This window comes from Macaca mulatta, chromosome 18 (assembly GCF_049350105.2).
Source record: "Macaca mulatta isolate MMU2019108-1 chromosome 18, T2T-MMU8v2.0, whole genome shotgun sequence".
NCBI lineage: Eukaryota > Metazoa > Chordata > Mammalia > Primates > Cercopithecidae > Macaca > Macaca mulatta.
The window spans coordinates 60992428-61013260 of record NC_133423.1 but is presented as its reverse complement, the minus strand read 5'-3'; the positions used below and the strand labels follow the sequence as shown (position 1 = coordinate 61013260).

Below are 20833 nucleotides of genomic sequence, written 5' to 3'. Positions count from 1 at the left end.
TCCGCTCCCGGAGATGGGGCCGAACGCACCGCGGTCGCAGCTTCCCTGAGAACGCGGGTCCCCATGTCACCAGCGCCACCTGCGCTCCGGGCCCAAAGCACAATCACAAAGCGCGGGACCTTTGGGCGGCGCTGGGCGTCCTGGCCCCGCAGCCACTGGGCAGGTTAGTCCCGCAGGACTCTGCTCTGTGGAGCTTTTGTCCTTGGGCCGGGGCCCTGCAATCTGCGCGCTACCAAGCTCGAGCCCCTCCAGGAGGGTCCCTCCTCCCGCCATTCTCCAGAGAGGAGGGGGTCGGGAAGGAAAGAACGGCGGGGCGGGGCCAGCCACCCACAGTCCGCAACCCAGGGACGTCACGGTCCCAGGTGCGAGTGCGAGGGGGCGGGAGTCCACCCCGCGCCTCCCTCCTCTGCGGAACTCCCCACCTGTGTAAGAGCGGCCCGGGCCGGCCCCGGGCTCCATTTTCTCGCAGCGGCCACACCTGGAGCCGCGCCTTAGGGTTGGGCTGGGCTGGGCCGCGCGGCAGCCACGGGGAAGACTGCCTCGGGGCGGGGAGGGAGAGGGTGGTTGGCCTGGCCGGGCCGGGGGGGCCGGGGCCAGGGAGGAGCCGAGTTCGCGCTCGGGGCAGGCGGCGGCGCGGAGCGGTGCAACGGCGGGAGGCGGAGGCGAGGGTGCGATGGCGCGGAGCCCGGGACGCGCGTACGCCCTGCTGCTTCTCCTGGTAAGTGCCGCGAACGGGGCAGGGGAGCCCCCGCCGGGGAGGGCGTCGGTGGGCAAGGTCTAGAGCTCGCGCCCAGACTTGCCCGCCGCCCTTGTGCGCGTTAGCCGCCCGGCCGCCCGCCAGCCCGGCGCTCCCTCCTACTGCCCGAGGTGGGAAAGGGCCGGGCAGGCTGCGGCGAGTTCCGACCTGGGGCTTCGGAAAAACCGCTTGGCTGGAGCCAGGAGAGTAGGTTGCGACCTGTCGAAGTTGTGTTTTCCTTCCCGCGTCACCCAGGCCCTAGCGCCCTTTTCTGTTGTGTGCGGGTGTAGTGAGTCCTGGGGCGGGGAACACCATTGCTGGGAGTCGGGGGCTTTGTTTAGAGTCTCCGGGATGAGAAACCTGGGGGCAGTAGGGAACAACCTCGCGCCACTTCCACGTTCCTTGAATTTCCCTAGGATTCCCCAGCTCCTCTAGCCGCCGACACAAGCCAGTGCACTGGGGAAACCAGGAACATACTTGTTTTCTTAGAGTGCAAAAAGTTGGCTAAAAGTAGTTTCTTTTTTAAAAAAGGTGTAATTTACAAAGCTTATAAGTGGATCACCCACATATAGTTTTAACTTAAAGTTCATGGAGTCGGTGTTTCACAAGTTTTCCAGTATTTAAGATAATAAACATATGTAATAGTTTGAAGACTTATTCGTTTAAAAGGTTACAGAAAATGGAAGTGTAGCGCCCCCTCCTCCACGCCCCACCCCTCAACCCCCGGAGACGACGTTCAGTCCCTGGATCTAGAGTTCTTATGCTCAAATTGGATTTTAAACTGTTGGTTTTTTGTTTAAGTGGTTGCACGTATGTGTGTCGCTGATAGGGGTTTACTAAATGGGTTTTAATAAAGTGACAGTTATTCTGAAAATATAGGTGTGAGTTCACCTTCCAGAGAGTTCACAAATATGTGTTTACAGAGATTAGATGCAAAATCATACTCAGTTTTCTTATGTAATAATTAAAAACGCAAATACATTCACTGTATTCAAAGTTCTAACTTCCAAAACATGAGCCCTTCTATCCTAGAGTTTTGGTGTGATATGGAAGAAAATCGTGTGTGTGTGTGTGTGTGTGTGTGTGTGTGTGTCTCAAAACGGAAAAAGGCGTGACTAAATCCAGTCTAGAGATTTCCATGAACTTTCAGGTGGAAGAGCATGATAATTAGGACGTCCAGGCCTAGCACACAGTTCATTTTCGTGTTCTATTTATCCATTTCGTTTTGCCCAGGTAACTTTGAGGTAACTTTCAATGAAAGTTCATTTTGTTGACAAAACTTTTCTAAAACATGATTTGGGGCTTCGTTTTTAGCCTCCGGGATGGCAAAACAACTAATCCTCTCACCTTGATGTTTCCTTGGTTAAGAAGAATTTCCAAGCTAGTGTGACACCTTGCTCACTTTGAGAGTTACATATTCTTTCCATATATGAAAACAAAAGACCTTTAATCTTCAAATAATATAGCAATCAGGCCAATTTGTACACTCACAGAGTAGCAGGTAAACAAATTAGGCATATCTTTCACTTTAGCAATTTGATACTTTTACCTTATTGGGCAGTAATAAACATCTTTAGAAAGTGACTATAGCCAATGGAACAGGAGCAAAATTCTTGGACCGTTCTATGTATTTTCTATAAAACTTTCTGCAGTATAAATTTGAATATGTTTATTTTTGTCCAGAGAATAGTGGGCAATGCAGCATTTTACCCTCAGTGTGTTTGCAGTTGTAGTTTTTTGGTTAAAAAAAAAAAAGCAACTCATCTGACAGAAGTAGTTGCCAAGGAAACAGGTCCTTCACTGGAAGGAATATAAATTGTAGTCTGTTAGGTCAGAGTTCAGTTGCAGGTAACGGAATTTACTCTAGCTATTTAAAGTAAGAATAGGTTTATTTCGGGGCACTAAACTGACTACCTAAGTGTAGGAAGGATTGAGAAGACTCCCATTTGAGCTGTCAGTAATGACTTCAAAGCCACACAGCAGTGCCACACTGCTTAGGGAGCTGCTGCCTCTCCTGTGACCAGAAACTGCCCTGCCACTCCCACAGTCTGGAAACTGCTGTGATCAGGGTGCTACTTTGGCTACCACCTGCAGACCCATGCATGCCACATCTGCTAGGATGCATAACAACATGGATGCTTGTACCTTGCCTCTTGGTGTTCACGAATCTAATAACTAGAGCCATAATAAGATGACTACAAAGAATCCAGCTCCTTACATCCACATCTGCTTGCCAGGAAAAACAGCAGGCACAGAGCTCTGTTTCACTTCCTTCTTTCAAATCTCATGTAAATACTGATTGAACCCAAACCCCATTCAGAACGAAGCCTGCAGTGGAGTCTATGACACGTGGCCTTTTGCTTTCCTCAGCAGTACAGAAGGTCGCTGTGTCACCCACATAGCTATCACACATTTAGGCCAGCTATATCAAAATGGGAAAAAGAAATAATTTTCTGAGTAAAATTAGAGAATGTTTCCTCTTCAAGCGTTCTTTGTCTGCAATCCATCGACTCCCAAATGGTTCACAGATAGAATTCAAGGGGTTCCTAGAGATGGCAAGGAATTAATTACATATATATTTCAACTACCTTCTGACTGAAATGTAGTATTTCTTTAAATGATGAGTGTGGGGAAGACACTGCCATAGTAGTGTGAGCAGTAGCTGTGACTATCACAATAGAATTCACAAATACCTTTATATCTTCTTATGGTGATCTCAAAATACCATTTATTCTCAACATCACTAATAGACTTTCTACTAGATCTTTTACTTGATACGTTAATAACAAAATACATGATATTGCTGTATCACAAATTGGTATTTTTAAAATGCTGATAACTATTTCAATATAATTGGGTTCATTGATAATCCCCTGTATTTTATTTTATAAATTTGAAGTTGTTAATCTGAGAAGGGGTTCAGAGGCCTCGCCAAATTGCCAAGGAGGGCTCGTGGGTGAGAGATTTCCTGATGGTTGCTTCAAGTTTGGGTTCGACGAATGAAGCTTGTGCTTTAAAGTCTAACTACATTTTAAGGATTCAATGGCAGCAGATCACACTGTAAGCAGCCATATTTAGTAGGGTGTTAGTTTGCTAGGACTGCTGTAACAAAGTGCTAAAAACTGGGTGGCTTAAAATAACAAAAATGTGTGATCTCACAGTTCCAGAGGCTAGAAATCCAAAATCAAGGTGTGGGCAAGGCCATGCTCCCTCTGAAACCAGTTTCCTTCCTTTCCTCTTCCAAGTGTGTGCTGGTTTGTTGGCAGTCTTTGGCATTCCTCCTCTTGTAGGTGCATTCATTACTCCAATCCTCCATCTGCGCATGGCATTCTCTCTTTTGTCTCTTTATATTGTCTTGCCTCTGTGCATGTCTGTGTCCTTCTCCAAATTTCCCCATTTTATAAGAACATCGGTTGTACTGGATTATACCCCAAAATAATGACCTCAACTTGGTTAAATCTACAGAGACCCTATTTGCAAATAAGGTCACATTCTGAGGTACTGGTGGTTAGCACTTCAATATATTATCTTTTAGAGGTCATAATTTGATCCATAACAAGTGGATTCAACTATCTATAAATTATCAATAATATCAGAGTTATGCTTAGTGTTCTAATATACAACTGAATAGCACATATTAAAGAATACATTTAAGTATAAATTAGATGGTGAATATTGAAGCCATAAGAATAATCAATTATCCAAGGATTTTAGAAACATGGATTTCTTGCTGGTTTTTGTTTCTAAAAGTTAGTAGGTAATGGGAAAATGGCAGCTCTTAACAAAAATTTTCTTTAATTATAACTTAAGGCAAGTACTTTACAAAAAGACATGAGCATTCATTGATCTACATTCTCTCTGATTATTAGAAATCCCCAATAAGCTAGATTAAAATTTCCAAGGTTAATATTCTGTGGTGTGTGGGTGTAGTGAGCCCTGGGGCAGGCTCACTACAATATAAATATGTATTTATAGAAACTTCCCAATTGATCTAATTGTCAGACAGTTGCAAGCATGAGAATTACTGGTCTATATTTTGCAAAATAGTTTATGACATAGAAAAATTTACATGGGAAAAATTACACATTGAATACGGATTGGTATTTTTGAAAACTGCCAAATTGTAATTAAAATTAGAAACTTTAGGCTGGGCACGGTGGCTCACGCTTGTAATCCCAGCACTTTGGGAGGCCAAGGTGGGCGGATCACCTGAAGTCAGAGAGTTTGAGACCAGCCTGGCCAGCATGGTGAAACCCCGCCTCGACTACAAATACAAAAAATTAGCTGGGTGTGATGACGCATGCCTGTAGTCCCAGTTACTCAGGAGGCTGAGGCACGAGAATCACTTGAACCTGGGAGGCGAAGGTTGCAGTGAGCCGAGATTGTGCCACTGCACTCCAGCCTGGGTGACAGGGGGACTCTGTCAAAAAAAAAAAAAGAAGGAAGGGAGGGAGGGAAGAAGGAAGAAAGGAAGGAAGGAACTTTGAAAGCATAAAGGACTTTTAGATCTATTTGAGCAATTTTTAATCACAGTTTTTTTCCCCTTTAACTCTGCCACAGATTTCAGTAGCTTTGATAACAGCTTGTAAACATATAGTCTGTATATGATGAAAAACTATCTTCTCAGTTTTGTTTTTTATTAAGTTTTTATCATATGCAAAGCTTGGTGATTAGAGTGAAGAAGCTGGAACAAAAGAATTCATACCATGGTCTATAGTGAGATGAGAAATGTCCATAAGAAAAGAAACCAAACACACATGACCTGTGTTTAGTGAATCCCTGCTTGATGCTAGGCAATGTGCTAAACACTGGGAAACTATAAAAAAGCCAGACATGTTCTGCCCACATGGTGCTTACAGTCTAATGAATAGTGCAGCAAGTAAATAGTTAACTTCCAAATGGGTAACAATAGAGTAAGAAGAGTAATAATAGAGAAACATAATACCATGGAGCCTACAGAAGGAGCAACTGTCTCAGCACTGGGTATCCCAGCTAGTATCTGAGAATAATTACAAATTAATGAGATGATAAGAAGAGAAATAGATTCTAGGTAGAGAGAAGAGCATCTACAAAGGCCTGAAAACAACAGTTCATGGTTCTGCAGAGGAACCTAAACGTTCATTGTTGCTTGAACATAGAAAGTGAGGCAGAAGAATGTATAGGAAGATAGGCCTTCAAGCCAACAGAAGCCCCAAAAAGCTAATTGCCAAGGAAGTGTTTTTAGGGAGGGATTCACATCACTAAATAAATGAAAGATGGGCTTTGGTTGAGATGGTCAGGAAAGGGTCAAGAAAGAAGAGATAGGATTTTATAGGATTTGAGTGATTAAGTATAATTTTGCCTGGTTAAAAAGAGAGGCAAGAGGCATTGAGGACTTGGTAAGCAAGATCAAAGCCAGGCAGAAAAGCCCACAGACCATGGGGTGCCTGGGAGGGAGAAGCAGCCTGGCTGCCATAGGGAGATTGGTTTGGGAGCCAAAGGGGTGGGAAGGCATTTTGGTTGTCACAGTGCCTGAGGATGCCCCTGGTATTTAGTTCCCAAAGCCCAGGGACACTAAGTCTCCTACATTCTGTAGAACCTTCAAGAATTGGGCACATGTGAAGAATTTTTCTATCCAAAATGCTTATAGCATCCACATTGAGAAACTGATAGGCAAATAGTAAGAGGTTCTAAGTAGGGATTTATTTTACTTGTCTGGACCCTCTTTTTGAAAGGCAAATATCTCTTGGGTTGATTACACCTTGATACATTTGTCCACTCAACAAATATTGAGCACCTACTCTGTGCCAAGCCCTGTTCCAGGTCTCACCTCGAAATCACGCCTGACTGTGGATTATGTTCATCAGTCAAGAAGTTGCCAACTGGCTGACTGGGGAGTGTTTTGGATGGAGATGAGACCGTTTAGATTTCCCTTGTTCTAAAACACCTCCATCTAACCACTCTTTCAAGCCCCCTACAATGCAAACAAAAACATTAAACTAAATGTTTGGTACCCACTGCCTCATTTTAATGATCCAGTCTCCTTAAACCCCAAAAGTGCTAATTGAGAAACTGGGCAAGGGTACTAGCTCAGTCATCATCTCCTTTTAACACCATTAATCATATCATTTCTTGTGCAGATATCACCTTCCTTTGCTTCCTCAGTATTCTGGGGTTCCTTTCACTTACAGGAACCTGCAGTGCTTCTCACCCCTTTTTTTTCTGGCCAAGCACAGTGGGGCAGGTGCAGGGGTACACAGTACATATATCACTAGGAGACATCAAGTAGGGGTGGGAGAGAATGGCAGTGGCCAAGAGGATGCTGCCCTTAGGACAGTGTGTGTGTGGATGTTGAGAACGTCCCCAGCGGCCAGGCAATCCATGCCCGTCATTGAGCCACACTGCCCTGCTCTCTGTTACCTAGCATCTCTCCTCCCTACTCAAATACTTTCCCAAGGACCTGAGCTTAACATGTCTATAGTCTGTGCTCTGGGAATTGCATCTTTCTAGCTACTCAGACTGAAAACCTTGACACCCTCTGACTCCTTCCCTATTATCCCCACACAGGGCATTGCCAAGGATTTTTGTCCCCATAAAGGCTCCTACTTCTACCCGTCTATCTCATTGCCATTCCCCTGATGCTGTTCCTCATTCCATCTCCCTAACTTAGTACTTTAATCTCTGAACTGTCTCCTGCCTTTTATCTTGCACTGTACTGCCAGAAAATCTTTCAGAATCACTAGCGACATAGTCTCCCTAATGAGAAGCTGCCAATGACTCTCCACTCCTTATAAGATCAGTGAAGAACCTCAGCTCAACCCTTTGTCCTTCTTTTCTTTTTGTTTTTTTTGTTTTTGTTTTTTTGAGACGGAGTCTCGCTCTGTCGCCCAGGCTGGAGAGAAGTGGCACAATCTCGGCTCACTGCCAGCTCCGCCTCCCGGGTTCACACCATTCTCCTGCCTCAGCCTCCCAAGTAGCTGGGACTACGGGCACCTGCCACCACGCCCGGCTAATTTTTTTGTATTATTAGTAGAGACGGGGTTTCACCGTGTTAGCCAGGATGGTCTCAGTCTCCTAACTTCGTGATCTGCCCGCTTCGGCCTCCCAAAGTGCTGGGATTACGGGCGTGAGTAACGGCGCCCAGCCTTTGTCCTTATTTTCTACTTGCCACCATTGTATAGTTCTAGGTGCCAAAACTACACTACTTCTCATTTTTTGTCCAAATATCTCCATGTTCTGGCACATGCAGTCTCTCATCTGTGCGTTTTCCTTCCTCCTATATGCACAGAAACAGATTATCTTCCATTTCCAAGGCCAAGACCATTGCTATCTCCTTGCTAAACCTCTCCTGAATTCCCCACAAGGAAGTAATCATGCCTTTTCTGAGTTCCCCAGAACTATTTTTATAGCCGTCAGTTATACAATTAAGGTTTCGTACCTCATACTAGTTTGATCCTCCTATTAAACTGTAAGCTTCTTCAGAGCAAGATATTTGTATCTTTTATCTATAAACTAGCTAAATGCCTTGGGCACAGATGTATTCTTTAAAAACCTGAGTTAAAGTATCTTTCTATGTTTAGAAAAGCTGGAATAATGATATGATTTTCATGTGTTTAAGAGAATTATTTAATGCCCAGGTGGGTTGAGTAGTAATTTTTTTTTTTTTTTTTTTTTTTTTTTTGAGGCAGAGTCTCTCTCTTTCACCAGGCTGGAGTGCAGTGGCGCAGTCTCGGCTCACTGCAACCTCCACCTCCCGGGTTCAAGCGATCCTCCTGACTCAGCCTCCCAAGTAGCTGGTAGTAGCGTGGTGCATACCACCACGCCCATCTAATTTTCGTATTTTTAGTAGAGACAGAGTTTCACCATGTTGGCCAGAATGGTCTCCATTTCGTGACCTTGTGATCTGGCCTGCCTTGGCCTCCCAAAGTGCTGGGATTACAGGCATGAGCCACTGCACCCAGCCAAGTCGTAAATTTTTGTTTAACTTTTATGCATTTAGCAGTCACAAATTGGGCATCCACTATATGACCAACAGTCTTCGAAGGGCATGTGAACTGCCCCCTGCAATCCTGGAGCTTACAGTGGAGAAAGGAGTGTAAGGACAAGAACTTGACATTTTTAAAATATCTGCTGTGTGCCAGTCACTGGATTTAGTGAAAGTTAATAATGGGTGAAATTGAATCAAACCCAGGTTCACCTGGCACCAAATGCCTGTCAATCCAGAGACATCGAGAATTCCCCTTACAGCAGTTTGCTACAGTGAGTCATCAATAAGATCTGAACTTCTGGAACTAGATAATTAATTTCACTGCAAATTAGAATCATTCTAGAGAGGAAAAAGAGAAGAAATGTAAATTAAGATTTACCTCATTTCAGAGAGAGAATCCTGCAAAACTGTACATACAACTTTCTAAAGCCCTTGATTTTCACTGTCTTCAATTTTGCTGATCCACTTATTTGAGACTAATGAAATGCTTGCTTACCACTTTGGACCTTGGAGTCTCCTGTGGGTTAATTTCTGGTAGTTGCTGCAGTTTGCCTTACTGACAGGCCAGTGCCATCTAATGGTTAAAAAGGACAGTCTGAAGCTCTTGGTTTTCTTAAACTTCTCAGTGAAAAGAAATCATTGTCTTCATTTTACTTTTCAGTGTAGTGTCAGGAATATAACTGCAGCAAAAAAGTGGAAACAGCCTACACTTTTTGTTTATCAAATTTTGTGAAGTCTGTCGTACAGATTTATTTATATTTTGCCTAATTCCAAAAACATTTGTGGCCATTACAGAAAACACCTACCAATAAAATGGTATTTTTTTTTTTTTACATTTCTAGTCATGTAATAAATGCTATTTTGAATTGAAATTGTATTTTAGTTAGGTTTGCTTGTTTGAGCAACCCAACAATGACTTCAATGAAAAGAAAAAGTATTGTTTTTCCTTTTTTTAAAATTATACTTTAAGTTCTGGGGTACATGTGCAGAACGTGCAGGTTTGTTACATAGGTTTACACATGCCATGGTGGTTTGCTGCACCCATCAGCCCATCATCTGTATTAGGTATTTCTCCTAATACTATCTCTCCCCTCCCCCGCCAGTCCCAACAGGCCCCATTGTGTACTGTTCCCCTCCCTGTGCCCATGTGTTCTCATTGTTCAACTCCCACTTATGAGTGAGAACATGCGGTGTTTGGTTTTCTGTTCTTGTGATAGTTTGCTGAGAATGATGGTTTCCAGCTTCATCCATGTCCCTGCAAAGGACATGAGCTCATCCTTTTTTATGGCTGCATAGTATTTCATGGTGTATATGTGCCACATTTTCTTTATCCAGTCTATCACTGATGGGCATTTGGGTTGGTTCCAAGTTTTTGCTATTGTGAATAGTGCCACAGTAAACATACATGTGCATGTGTCTTTATAGTAGAATAATTTATAATCTTTTGGGTATATACCCAGTAATGGGATGGCTGAGTCAAATGGTTTTTCTGGTTCTAGATCCTTGATGAATCACCACATTGTCTTCCACAGTGGTTGAACTAATTTACACTCCCACCAACAGTGTAAAAGCATTCCTATTTCTCAACATCCTCTCCAGCATCTGTTGTTTCCTAACTTTTTAATGGTCGCCATTCTAACTGGCATGAAATGGTATCTCATTGTGGTTTTGATTTGCATTTCTCTAATGACCAGTGATGAGGAGCTTTTTTTCATGTTTGTTGGCTGCATAAATGTCTTCTTTTGAGAAGTGTCTGTTCATATCCTTCGCCCACTTTTTGATAGGGTTGAGTGTTATTTTCTGATAAATTTGTTTAAGTTCCTTGTAGATTCTGGATATTAGCCCTTTGTCAGATGGATAGATTGCAAAAATTTTCTCCCATTCTGTAGGTTGCCTGTTCATGCTAATGATAGTTTCTTTTGCTGCCCAGAAGCTCTTTAGTTTAGTTAGATCCTGTTTGTCAATTTTGGCTTTTGTTGCCATTGCTTTTGGTGTTTTAGTCATGAAGTCCTTGCCCATGCCTGTGTCCTGAATGGTATTGCTTAGGTTTTCTTCTAGGGTTTTTGTGGTCTTAGGTCTTACATTTAAGTCTTTAATCCATCTTGAGTTAATTTTTGTATGAGGTATAAGGAAGGGGTCCAGTTTCAGTTTTCTGCATGTGGCTAGCCAGTTTTCCCAACACCATAAAATGGTAAAGTATTTTTTAAGTGACAAATGCTTAGGACCAGTAAAAGTTGAACTAGAAGAAGAGATATAAACCAGGGAAAACACTACCTAAAGTAATTCAATTGTAGTTGATGAATACTTGTAAAATGAAAAATCTTTTTGTGATGAGGAGAATTCACAGTCACTGAACTGCCCGATTTATTTTATTTTTTTTTATTTATTCTTGAGACAGAGTTTCACTCTGTCACCCTGGCTGGAGTGCAGTGGCGCCATCTCGGCTCACTGCAACCTCTGCCTCCTGGGTTCAGGTGATTCTTGTGCCTCAGCCTCCCGAGTAGCTGAGATTACAGGCATGCACCACCACACCTGGCTAATTTTTGTATTTTCAGTAGAGACGGGGTTTCACTGTGTTGGCCAGGTTGGTCTTGAACTCCTGATCACAGGTGATCCACCCACCTCTGCCTCCCAAAGTGCTGGGATTACAGGTGTGAACTTACAGGTGCGAGCTTACAGGCGTGAGCCACTGAGCCCAGCCTGAATTGCCTGATTTAGAGGACATCTTTTCACACGTCTCTCCGTAACTAGGGGCTCATTATCCAGTTTATGAATTATCCAGGCTCTCCTCTTCCCTTTCCTATGCTGCCATGTGATTTTACACAGTGGTATCCGAAAGTGTGGTCCCACCTTTGGGACCAAGCAGCATCAACATCCCCGGGAAACTTGTTAGATACAAATTCTTGGACCCCATCCAGACCTACTGAGTCAGACACTCTAAGACGGGCCTCAGTAATCTGTGTTTTATCAAGGTGATTCTAATGCTACTCAAGCTTGAAAACCACTGTTAACATCCCAATTAGAAAATAAAAATAAATGGAGTAGAAAAGAAGATTAAATATTAAAAAGCCCTATGCCAAGGGGAAAAATAGGAACTGTCCATGAATATACCAAACTTTACCTGAAATAAGAATTCACAGCATGCATGAACAAGTCAAGGGTAGCAAAGCATTGCTAAATGCATGTTTTAAAATTCTGTGAGTTAATAAAAAGTTTTCAAAGAAACTGTCTTCCTCTTTGTAACTAACTTCAATATGACTCACCTAAAATCGTATTTGTTACATTCAGATTAGCCCAAACATCCCAAGAACAGGTGAAAGATTTTGATAAGTCATCGACTTTATTATTGTCAGATCTAAAATATTTATTATTATCTAACATTCAAATCAGACTTCAAAAATTGAAAGTTCAAAATACTGCTCTTGTTTTTTTAAAATTAGCAATTGTGGAAAATATAATTACGTATTTAAATCAGCTGTTGAGTGAGACTGCTATAGGAATATAGAAACGTCTAGATCATCTATAAGTTGGACTTTTAAGTTGGAATTTTCTAAATAAGTTGTGCTGGTTAGCCTTAAAATAAATTTTATAAAAACTGCCTTTTCTTCCTCCCATCCCCAAAATAAGATTAAGAAGAAAAAAGTGCAGTAGGTGAATTCTAACATAAACCTGACCCACGTCAGATTTATCAGAGCAGATCACCAAAATCATTGGTCCACCGTGACTGCACTGGGTCACTGGAACTCTTGTGAATGTGTACATTTCTGTGACTATAGACTACAGAGCCTTCTTTGTGGCTACAGAGACTACTGCAGACCAGACCACCAGCTCTGCCAATACAAACAGAAAAATCAGGATGTGTGACCGGAGGAAATAAACAAGTGGCATCCACTCCCTTTATTTTATCTCGTTTTATTTCTTTCAGATTATTTCAGCCAAAGTTGAAAACTCTTTAAGAATGAATTGGGGATAAACCAGGGATCTTCTGGGCAGTTTTTGATTTGACCTCCTGTACAATAAAAGGGAGAAACAAAAGAGTTATAAAACATTCTGCCTGGTTGGAAGGTTGAGTAACATAAGGAAAGAAAATAACACAGATGTTAGATGATGGGCCTGAGATGGGCATGAATTTAAAGAACCACTGGCAAGTGCCATGTCCTCTGTGTTTAAGTTCTAAAGAGAGTCCGTTGAGCACACTGCTTACCTTCTAGTAATTTCTCACTGAATGGACATTAGAAGCCATTATAGGGACTCAAAGTTGAAATAATGTTTTAAACTAATTTGTATTTCTCTACATCCATTTTTAATAAGATATCTCTTAGTCTGAGTTATTAAAGTTTAAGGGATTACCTCACCGTAAAACCACTGAACACTTCAAGATTCTCTACTTTAAAGGAAAGACTTCTGATAGAGAACCTGTCAGCCAGGAGGAGCTGCCATCCAGTGACTCATGAGTCCTCCTGGATTCTTCGTGTTTAAACTCATCAAGGTGACTTCAGAACAGAAAGTCTTTTCTAAAAGTGCTGACCTTGAAAACAACGACTACATTGATTGATGCTCTTTGGTATTCCCTCATGCCTCTGCAAAAAAAAAAAAAAAAAATATTTTGCCAGATACCAGGAAGTCCAATTTTTATAAGATGTGCAGTATCCAATGGTAGGAAATTTTTTTACATGTTTTTCAAAGCAGCAAAACTAGTTAAAATAAAGTTACTTTTTTAGAGTTAGCAAATTAGAAAAGCTTTTGCAGAATTTTTTGGTTCATCTGAAAACACTGCTTTGGATACAGGAACTAGCAGCTTACTTTTCCTCGTCAGTCTTAAAGGCATGTTGCAGGTGACATTTTTCTGTCACCAAGTTCCTGGTGAGAAAAAAAAGTCACACATTTAGTGTTTGGAGGAAACCATATCGGCCATCTTGTCCAGCCACCCTTCCGATGCTTGAAACCCCGATACAGCATCCCCACAGGAAGTGACTCAAACTTACAGAGTGGACAGGTTTTTTTAAAAGTGCCAGGGAGTGGGAATGGAGGACTAAGGCAGAAAGTTTCTGCTTATTCCATTCATGTTATTTGCAGTATACTACCCACTGGAGATGTACAGAATCTCCACAGTCCTCTGCAGCTTGTATGACTGTCCTGACCCTAGGTACTACAGTAGCTTCCAATCAGAGAAACACAGCCATGGTTTCTTAACCTCAGCACTTTGCCAGTTGGAGCCAGATAACAGTTGTAAGGGCTATCGTGTGCATTGTAGGATGTTTGACAGCATCTCTAGTTTCTACCCACTAGATGCCACTGGCATTTATCTCCCCGACCTCAAGCCCAAACCTGGTTTGACAACCAGAAATGTCTCCAGAATTACCAAATATCCCCAGTGGCAGGAGGAGCGGGGCAGGGCAAAACTGTCCCTAGTGGAGAACGATTGGTCTAAATTAAGAATGTGTTCTGTGAGATACCGGATCTAAAGGAACCAGATCCAAATTATTTAGAAAGCAGTGGCTGAGATCTTAACTGTTTGCTTAGTCAAATAAACAGTTCCACAATTGACAAAATGTTAGTGCAGTTCTTTTTTCTTTTTTGTACAATGAATGAAGCAAATATTTCAGTCCATCACACCTTATTAAAAACATGCTACTGCAATAGGTGCTATAAAAAATGCAGATAGCAGAACCCTATTACCTAGATTCCAAGACAACCTTGACTTGAGGATGCACATCAATTTTTTATGTTTTAGTGTAACATCCATACAGAAAAGTGCGCATATCACGAGTGCACTGTATCTTCACAAACTGAAAACACCATGTCACCAGTTACCAGATGAAGAAACAGACTGCCAGCATCCCAGAAGGCCCCTTGTGCTCCCTTCAGTCCCTATGAGCCCCCTGATAGCCACTGTCCAGATTCACAGCAGATTAGCTTTGCCTGTGTTACACTGACTCCCTAGATGCTCAGCAATTTAATACCAGCCTTTTGAGAGAAGAAAAGAAACATTACATTAAAGATGTACAAGACCTCTAATATGCATCTCAGTTCCGTAACTAAAACCGACTGATGACTCCCAAATGTTTATCTCCAGGCATAACTTCTTTTCTGAGCTACTAACTCCTGTATCCAAAAGGCCATTCACATAGAACACATAAAAACAGCTCTTACCTCCCATTTCACCCCTCCCTCAACACCACCCCCCCCTCCTGCCCCACCTTCAGCTTACTCCATCCCTCTCCCCATTCTGTCTCATCTCTGGAAATGGTGCCTTCATTCACCCAGGTGTTCCGGGTCAAAATTCTAAGGGTCATCTTGACTATTCGCCCTCATTCACTCCATTCACAGGTCTCTGTTGCCTCTGCCTTCAAAATAAACACTAGAGGTATCTACTTTCTTTCATCTTTACTGCAACCCCCAGGGTTTAAGCTAGTGTTATCTATTGCACCGCTCCTGCAATGATGCAGTGACTACAGTCTGGTCTCCATATGTTTGTTTTTGCCCCTTTATGGTCTGTTCTCTGTACAGTAGCAGCAGTGAGCTTTTTCAAACATAAACTGATTTGTATCGTTTCCAAACATAAAAGCTTCCAGTGGCTTCCTCTCACACTCAGGATAAAACCCAAAGTCCTCTCCCTGACTGGGTACTGGCCTATTATCCCTGTGACATCATCAGTGATTCATCACCGCATGGCCTGGGCGTTCCTTTTGCTGGGCTCTGCCTGACTGGCTTCCTCATACCATTCAGGTCTCTGTGCAGATGCAGCCCCTTCTGAGAGTTTTTCCATACATCCAAATCATTCTCTACTCTCCTGGCCCTGTTTTAATTTTTTTGTAGCTCCTACCAAAACCTGGTCTGTCTTTGTCTGTCTCCCCAGTATGTAAGCATCCAACAGGGTAAGAATATTGTGTTACTTACTGTTTTGTTTAATTTAATTTAATTTAATAATTGTCTTAATACTTAATTTAGGAGAGCTAAATAATTAAACATGAGGCCAAAGTACATAAGAAAGCAGCAGTCTTTTATTGCAAGTATGCACACACTCTCAGGTGAGGTTCTGCAGTCCTCAGGTATGGGGCCAGGGAAGTCGCGCTGGTGCTCTCGGGCGAGGTTCTCCGGTCCACAAGTAGGAGGGGCCGAAGAAGTCACGCTGGCTCCTGCCGGCAGCGGACTTTTATGCATTGGTACTGGAAGGGGGAGGGCAGTGGGCAGGATAAGGGCGTGATAGGGGCGTCTCCATAGGTGTGGCTGGGTAAGTTTCGATCTCTTCGGACTGACGTCACCTGGCGCATGCTTGGTTGATCTGCATCTTCCCAGGCACGGGCTGCATTTTCCCGCGTGTGGGAAAGTTGGTGAGGAAGAACCCGGAAGCAACATGGATTGTGCCTTCTTCACCTTCCTCCATCTTGTCCTTTCTCCCTCACCCAAACAGTCCAACCTCTTATTGATTATAAGAATTTGGGGCGCCATTGTCTGTCTGGCTGCTTCCTGCTGTTAAGGGGCGTAGTTAGGGTCTGAGGTTGGCAGTTGGATGTAGGGATACAGGAGCATTTGGTTGAAGGTGACTCAGGTGATTTCTTGGACCTTGGCTTGGAGAAATTTTATTAAAATGGGAGCAAAACATAAGGCAAGGCAGAGGATTAGTATGGGAATTAGGAAATCACAAAGGGCACCCTGCCAAGCTAGGTCTTCTATGAGAGTAAAAAGTTGGGAAACCTACTGGTTGGGGAATGGGTTGGGAAGGAGGATGTCTATGGGGTTTATGAGGCAAAAGTCAGTTAATAGTGAGGAAGCGGGAAAATTTGAGGAGGGTGTTCATCCTTGAGTAGAACCTGGTCACCTGGAGAAAGGGAAGGGGAATAGATGTTTTGAGTTAGGTTAAGATGTCTCATCCCAAGAGGAGGGTGGGACAAGAGGGCATGATGAGGAAAGAGTGGGCAAAGCATGCATAGTCCAGGCAGTAATTTAACACTGGGGTCTGGCGAGGGTTAGACGGTTTACTGTCTACCCCAACTACTGAGATAGTGGATGGCTGGCTAGGACCTCCATAGGTTGACAGAACAGAATAGGTAGCTTCCGTATTGATGAGAAAAGAAATTGGCTTACCCGCTATCTGTATAGTTACCCTAGGCTCAGCGAGGATGACCGGGGTCTCCGAGTGTGGGCACCGTCAGTCGTCGTCCAGGTGTACGAGCTGGAAGGAGCCTTCCGGCCTTTGAGGAGAGGCACCACATTGAGGCGCAATGCCTGCCCTGCTGGCAGGGCAATCAGACTTCCAACGTTTCTCCTGTTGGCAGGTTGGGCACGGCGTGGTAGGTGGGCGAGGATTTGGACACCTTTTTGCCCAATGCCCAGTTGTGAACTGTCTTAATTTAATTTAGTTTAATAATTGTCTTAATTTAATACTTAATTTAGGAGAGCTAAATAATTAAACATGAGGCCAAAGTACATAAGAAAGTGGCAGTCTTTTATTGCAAGTATGCACACACTCTCGGGCGAGGTTCTCCGGTCCTCAGGTATGGGGCCACGGAAGTCACGCCGGCGCTCTCGGGTGAGGTTCTCCGGTCCACAAGTAGGAGGGGCCGAAGAAGTCACGCTGGCTCCTGCCGGCAGCGGACTTTTATGCATTGGTACTGGAAGGCGGAGGGCAGTGGGCGCGATAAGGGCGTGATCGGGGCGTCTCTGTAGGCATGGCCGGGTAAGTTTTGATCTCTTCGGATTGACGTCACCTGGCGCATGCTCGGTTGATCTGCATCTTCCCGGGCACGGGAAAGTTGGTGAGGAAGAACCCGGAAGCAACATGGATTGTGCCTTCTTGTTCACCTTCCTCCATCTTGTCCTTTCTCCCTCACCCAAACACTTACCATATCCTACAAGCTCAGGAAATTGAGGTTATGAATTAATTCAAACTTGCAGAAATTTTAAGATGAGGACCATGCAAGACTTAGAATTGAGGAAATGTCTCATAAATTCTATTTATTGAATGCCAGTCACTGCAATAGTTACATTTCATGTATTTCTTTAATTTGCACATCAGCCCTGCAAAACGGATGTGTCCTAGTTAGGTGGCTATCAGATGCAAGTAACAAAACCCAACTAAAACTAGGTTAAATAAAAGAATATTGAATATCTCATAAGAAGAGGTCTGGAGAGAGAGTTGGTCCAGATTTGAATGATTCTGTAACTTAAAGCCTTTATGGTTTCAGTTTGGCTTCTCTAGCATTTCGTTAGCTCTCCCCTCATGGTCACAGCATAGCTGTAGCTATTCCAAAAGTCACTTCCTCACTCAGCAGTCTCCAGAGGCACTTAAACAGGGAGGTTATGCATGCGCTTCTCTTTTAATCAGTGAGGAGAATCTTTTGTAGGGTCTCCTGATACCTCATTGGCCAAAATTCTCTTATACATTTATGCCTAAACCAGCCACTATCAAAGTAAACAGGCATACATACCCTGTTTTGTCATACCAGTCATTCAGCTCCATGAGCTAGGCAGGGTCTACCTGAGAGTACAAAATAGAGTCTTATGAACACTGAAGATAAGAGAGAATGCCAATAAGCTAGACAATTGAAAATGTCTGCCACGTATGTATTCCTCTCCTGTTACAAATAAGGAAATTCAGACTAAAGCACCTTATCTGGCAGAATCTCTTCCCCGCTTCCCTCTGCCCTAAGGATGGGTTAGACTTAATGACTCACTCCCAAAGAATGGAATAAGGACAGGGAAAAATAGTAACTTTACAGCAGAGAAACTGCAATCAGTACCTTAGCCCGTGGTGTCATGTGGATATTACATACCAGCTAGTATGGTGTGACGAAAAGGGCACTTAAGCTCTGTGATGTTCTTTCCAAAAACACCTAATACTGGTCTAATCATGAGAAAAACAACCGGTAAACCCAAATTGGAGGACATTATGCAGGATACTCAGCCAGTATTCCTCAAAACCATCAAGGTCATGAGAAACAAAGACTGGGAAACTGTCAAAAACCCAGAGGATATAAAGGAGATGTGATCACCAAATGCAGTGTGGAATGGTAGATTGGATCCTGGAACAGCAAAATAACATTAGTGGGGGAAATGGTAAAATCCGAATAAAGTATGGAATTTAGATAACAGTGCATTAACTAAATGCACCAATGTTAATCTCTTAATTTTGACAAATATACAGTAGCTATTTAAGATGTTAACATATGAGGAAAGTGGAGAAAGGAACTGCTGTTACTATCTTTGCAACATTTGTGTAAATCTAAAATTATTCATAAGTAAAAACATTTTAAAAGAAATGTGTACTAGGTAATTGTTGAAACTGGATGTTAGCTATATGGGTGTTCATTGTACTGTTCGCTCCGCTTTTATACATGTTTGCAATTTAAAATGATTTTAATGTTAAAAATACATACATAATGAAATATATTTTATGAATTTCTGCCTTCGAGATAGCAGCAGTCAAGAGTCACAACAATTCTTGTGCTGACTACTGAAACAATAATGAATAAGGCAGACTTCATTGACTGTTGTTTGTACGTAAACAAACAAATGATATTTCATGTCACATACTATAATCTTGCTCCTCAAAATTTGGTCCAAGAACCCACAACATTGCTATCATCTGAGATCTTGTTAGAAATGTAAAGTGTAAGGCTGACCTCTAGACCTACTGAATTGGAATCTTCATTTTAACAAGGTCCCCAGTGAACATAATACACATTAAAGTTTAAGAAGCACTGTTGGTAACCATGCGATTTTCTGCATTTCTGAGCAAATCACATCTAGAAAGTAAATTCCAATAAAAATCAGTGAAGAGGCTTATATGATGAATTTACCTTTGACTAGAGGACTATAAGTTACTTCCATTTTCTTATACCCTAGTAAAACAGATGACACTTGGTCAGAATAATAATATTTACTTAAAATAACATGTAAATTATACCCTCTTGCTAGGGCCAGTAAGATTGTAGGGAAGAATAAAAGTAGCAAATATTCAGTGCAGCCAACTCCTTAATATGGCCTGTATCAAAGAGAAGAGTCTGATGGTTAGAAAGATGGGCAAGAAATATATTAAACTTTCATTTGCTTGTTTGTTTGAGACCAAGTATCACTCTGTCTCCCAGGTTGGAATGTAGTGGCGCGATATCGGCTCACTGCAAGCTCCACCTCCCAGGTTCACGCCCTTCTCCTGCCTCAGCCTCCCAAGTAGCTGGGACTACAGGCGCCCACCACCATGGCCAGCTAATATTTTTTTTTGTATTTTTAATAGAGACGGGGTTTCACCACGTTAGCCAGGATGGTCTCGATCTCCTGACCCCATGATCCACCTGCCTCGGCCTCCCTAAGTGCCGGGATTACAGGCGTGAGCCACTGTACCCGGCCGACATATACTAAATTTGAAGACTGTTCCCTGATGATGTGGACACTGGGACCTCTCTGATCCAGGCACTGATCTTTCCCTTTGAAAATTCCCACCCAGGGAACACGCAGAGAGAAGTGATCTATCTCAGCATTGCTTTCCCTTGCTTTTCATACCATGCCACCTTTGAAAATACATACATTTGGGGAGCACCACCTTGGTTAGAGACATCTCTGGCCACTGCTAGCTGGGCAAATTAATAGTAGAGAGAATGAAGAAGAGATCATAGATCTGATCATAAAATAGAGAATTAGCCATGATTGTTCATCTGCCCCAGAGAAGCCCACACTAGAAGCTGAACATCTCCTCTCCCTGAGTTTCTTTTTGGAATGGAGAGCCAAGAACATGAACTGACAATGGAAAGGAAAGAAAGAGGCTGAAGGATTCACATGTGGAATGGACCCTACAGGAAGCTTTCAAATGAATACAAAGGATGTGAAAGAGACTGAAATTTTAGGGAATGCCTTGTTTCCCATGATGTACCAAGTAGGGCTTCATGGATCCATGTGACCATGCAGATGGGAAAAGGCAAACAACTGAGACAGTCTACACCAAAGACAGAGTCCAGTGAATTAATGCATAAATGGAAGGTGGAGTAGTGGGGGCAATACATATAGACAATAATTTCAGTTTGGAATTATAAGAGAGGGATATAGAGCAATAGATTGTTAACAGAAACAAGAGAGGGATCTAGTTTTCTTTTTTAAGAGAAGGAAAACCTAAATATATTTGGTTTGTCAATCAG

General features: G+C 42.8%; 1 protein-coding gene and 1 long non-coding RNA gene across 2 annotated transcripts in view; one reads left to right on the top strand and one right to left on the bottom strand.

Annotated features, from left to right (window-relative positions):
• The first annotated feature begins 527 nt into the window (after positions 1 to 527).
• DSG2 (desmoglein 2) overlaps positions 528 to 20833 on the top strand; it is a 50515-nt gene continuing 30209 nt past the window's right edge. Inside the window, exon 1 of the mRNA XM_001098597.5 lies at positions 528 to 718. Within this exon, the coding sequence (XP_001098597.3) occupies positions 674 to 718 (45 nt within the window). The 5' untranslated portion in view covers positions 528 to 673. The remainder of the gene's footprint in view (positions 719 to 20833) is intronic.
• Positions 15685 to 17248, bottom strand: LOC114673860 (uncharacterized). The gene is made up of 2 exons (XR_003724718.2): positions 16791 to 17248; positions 15685 to 16524 (listed from the first exon to the last, which is right to left on the bottom strand). It is a non-coding gene; the product is annotated as an uncharacterized LOC114673860 (long non-coding RNA).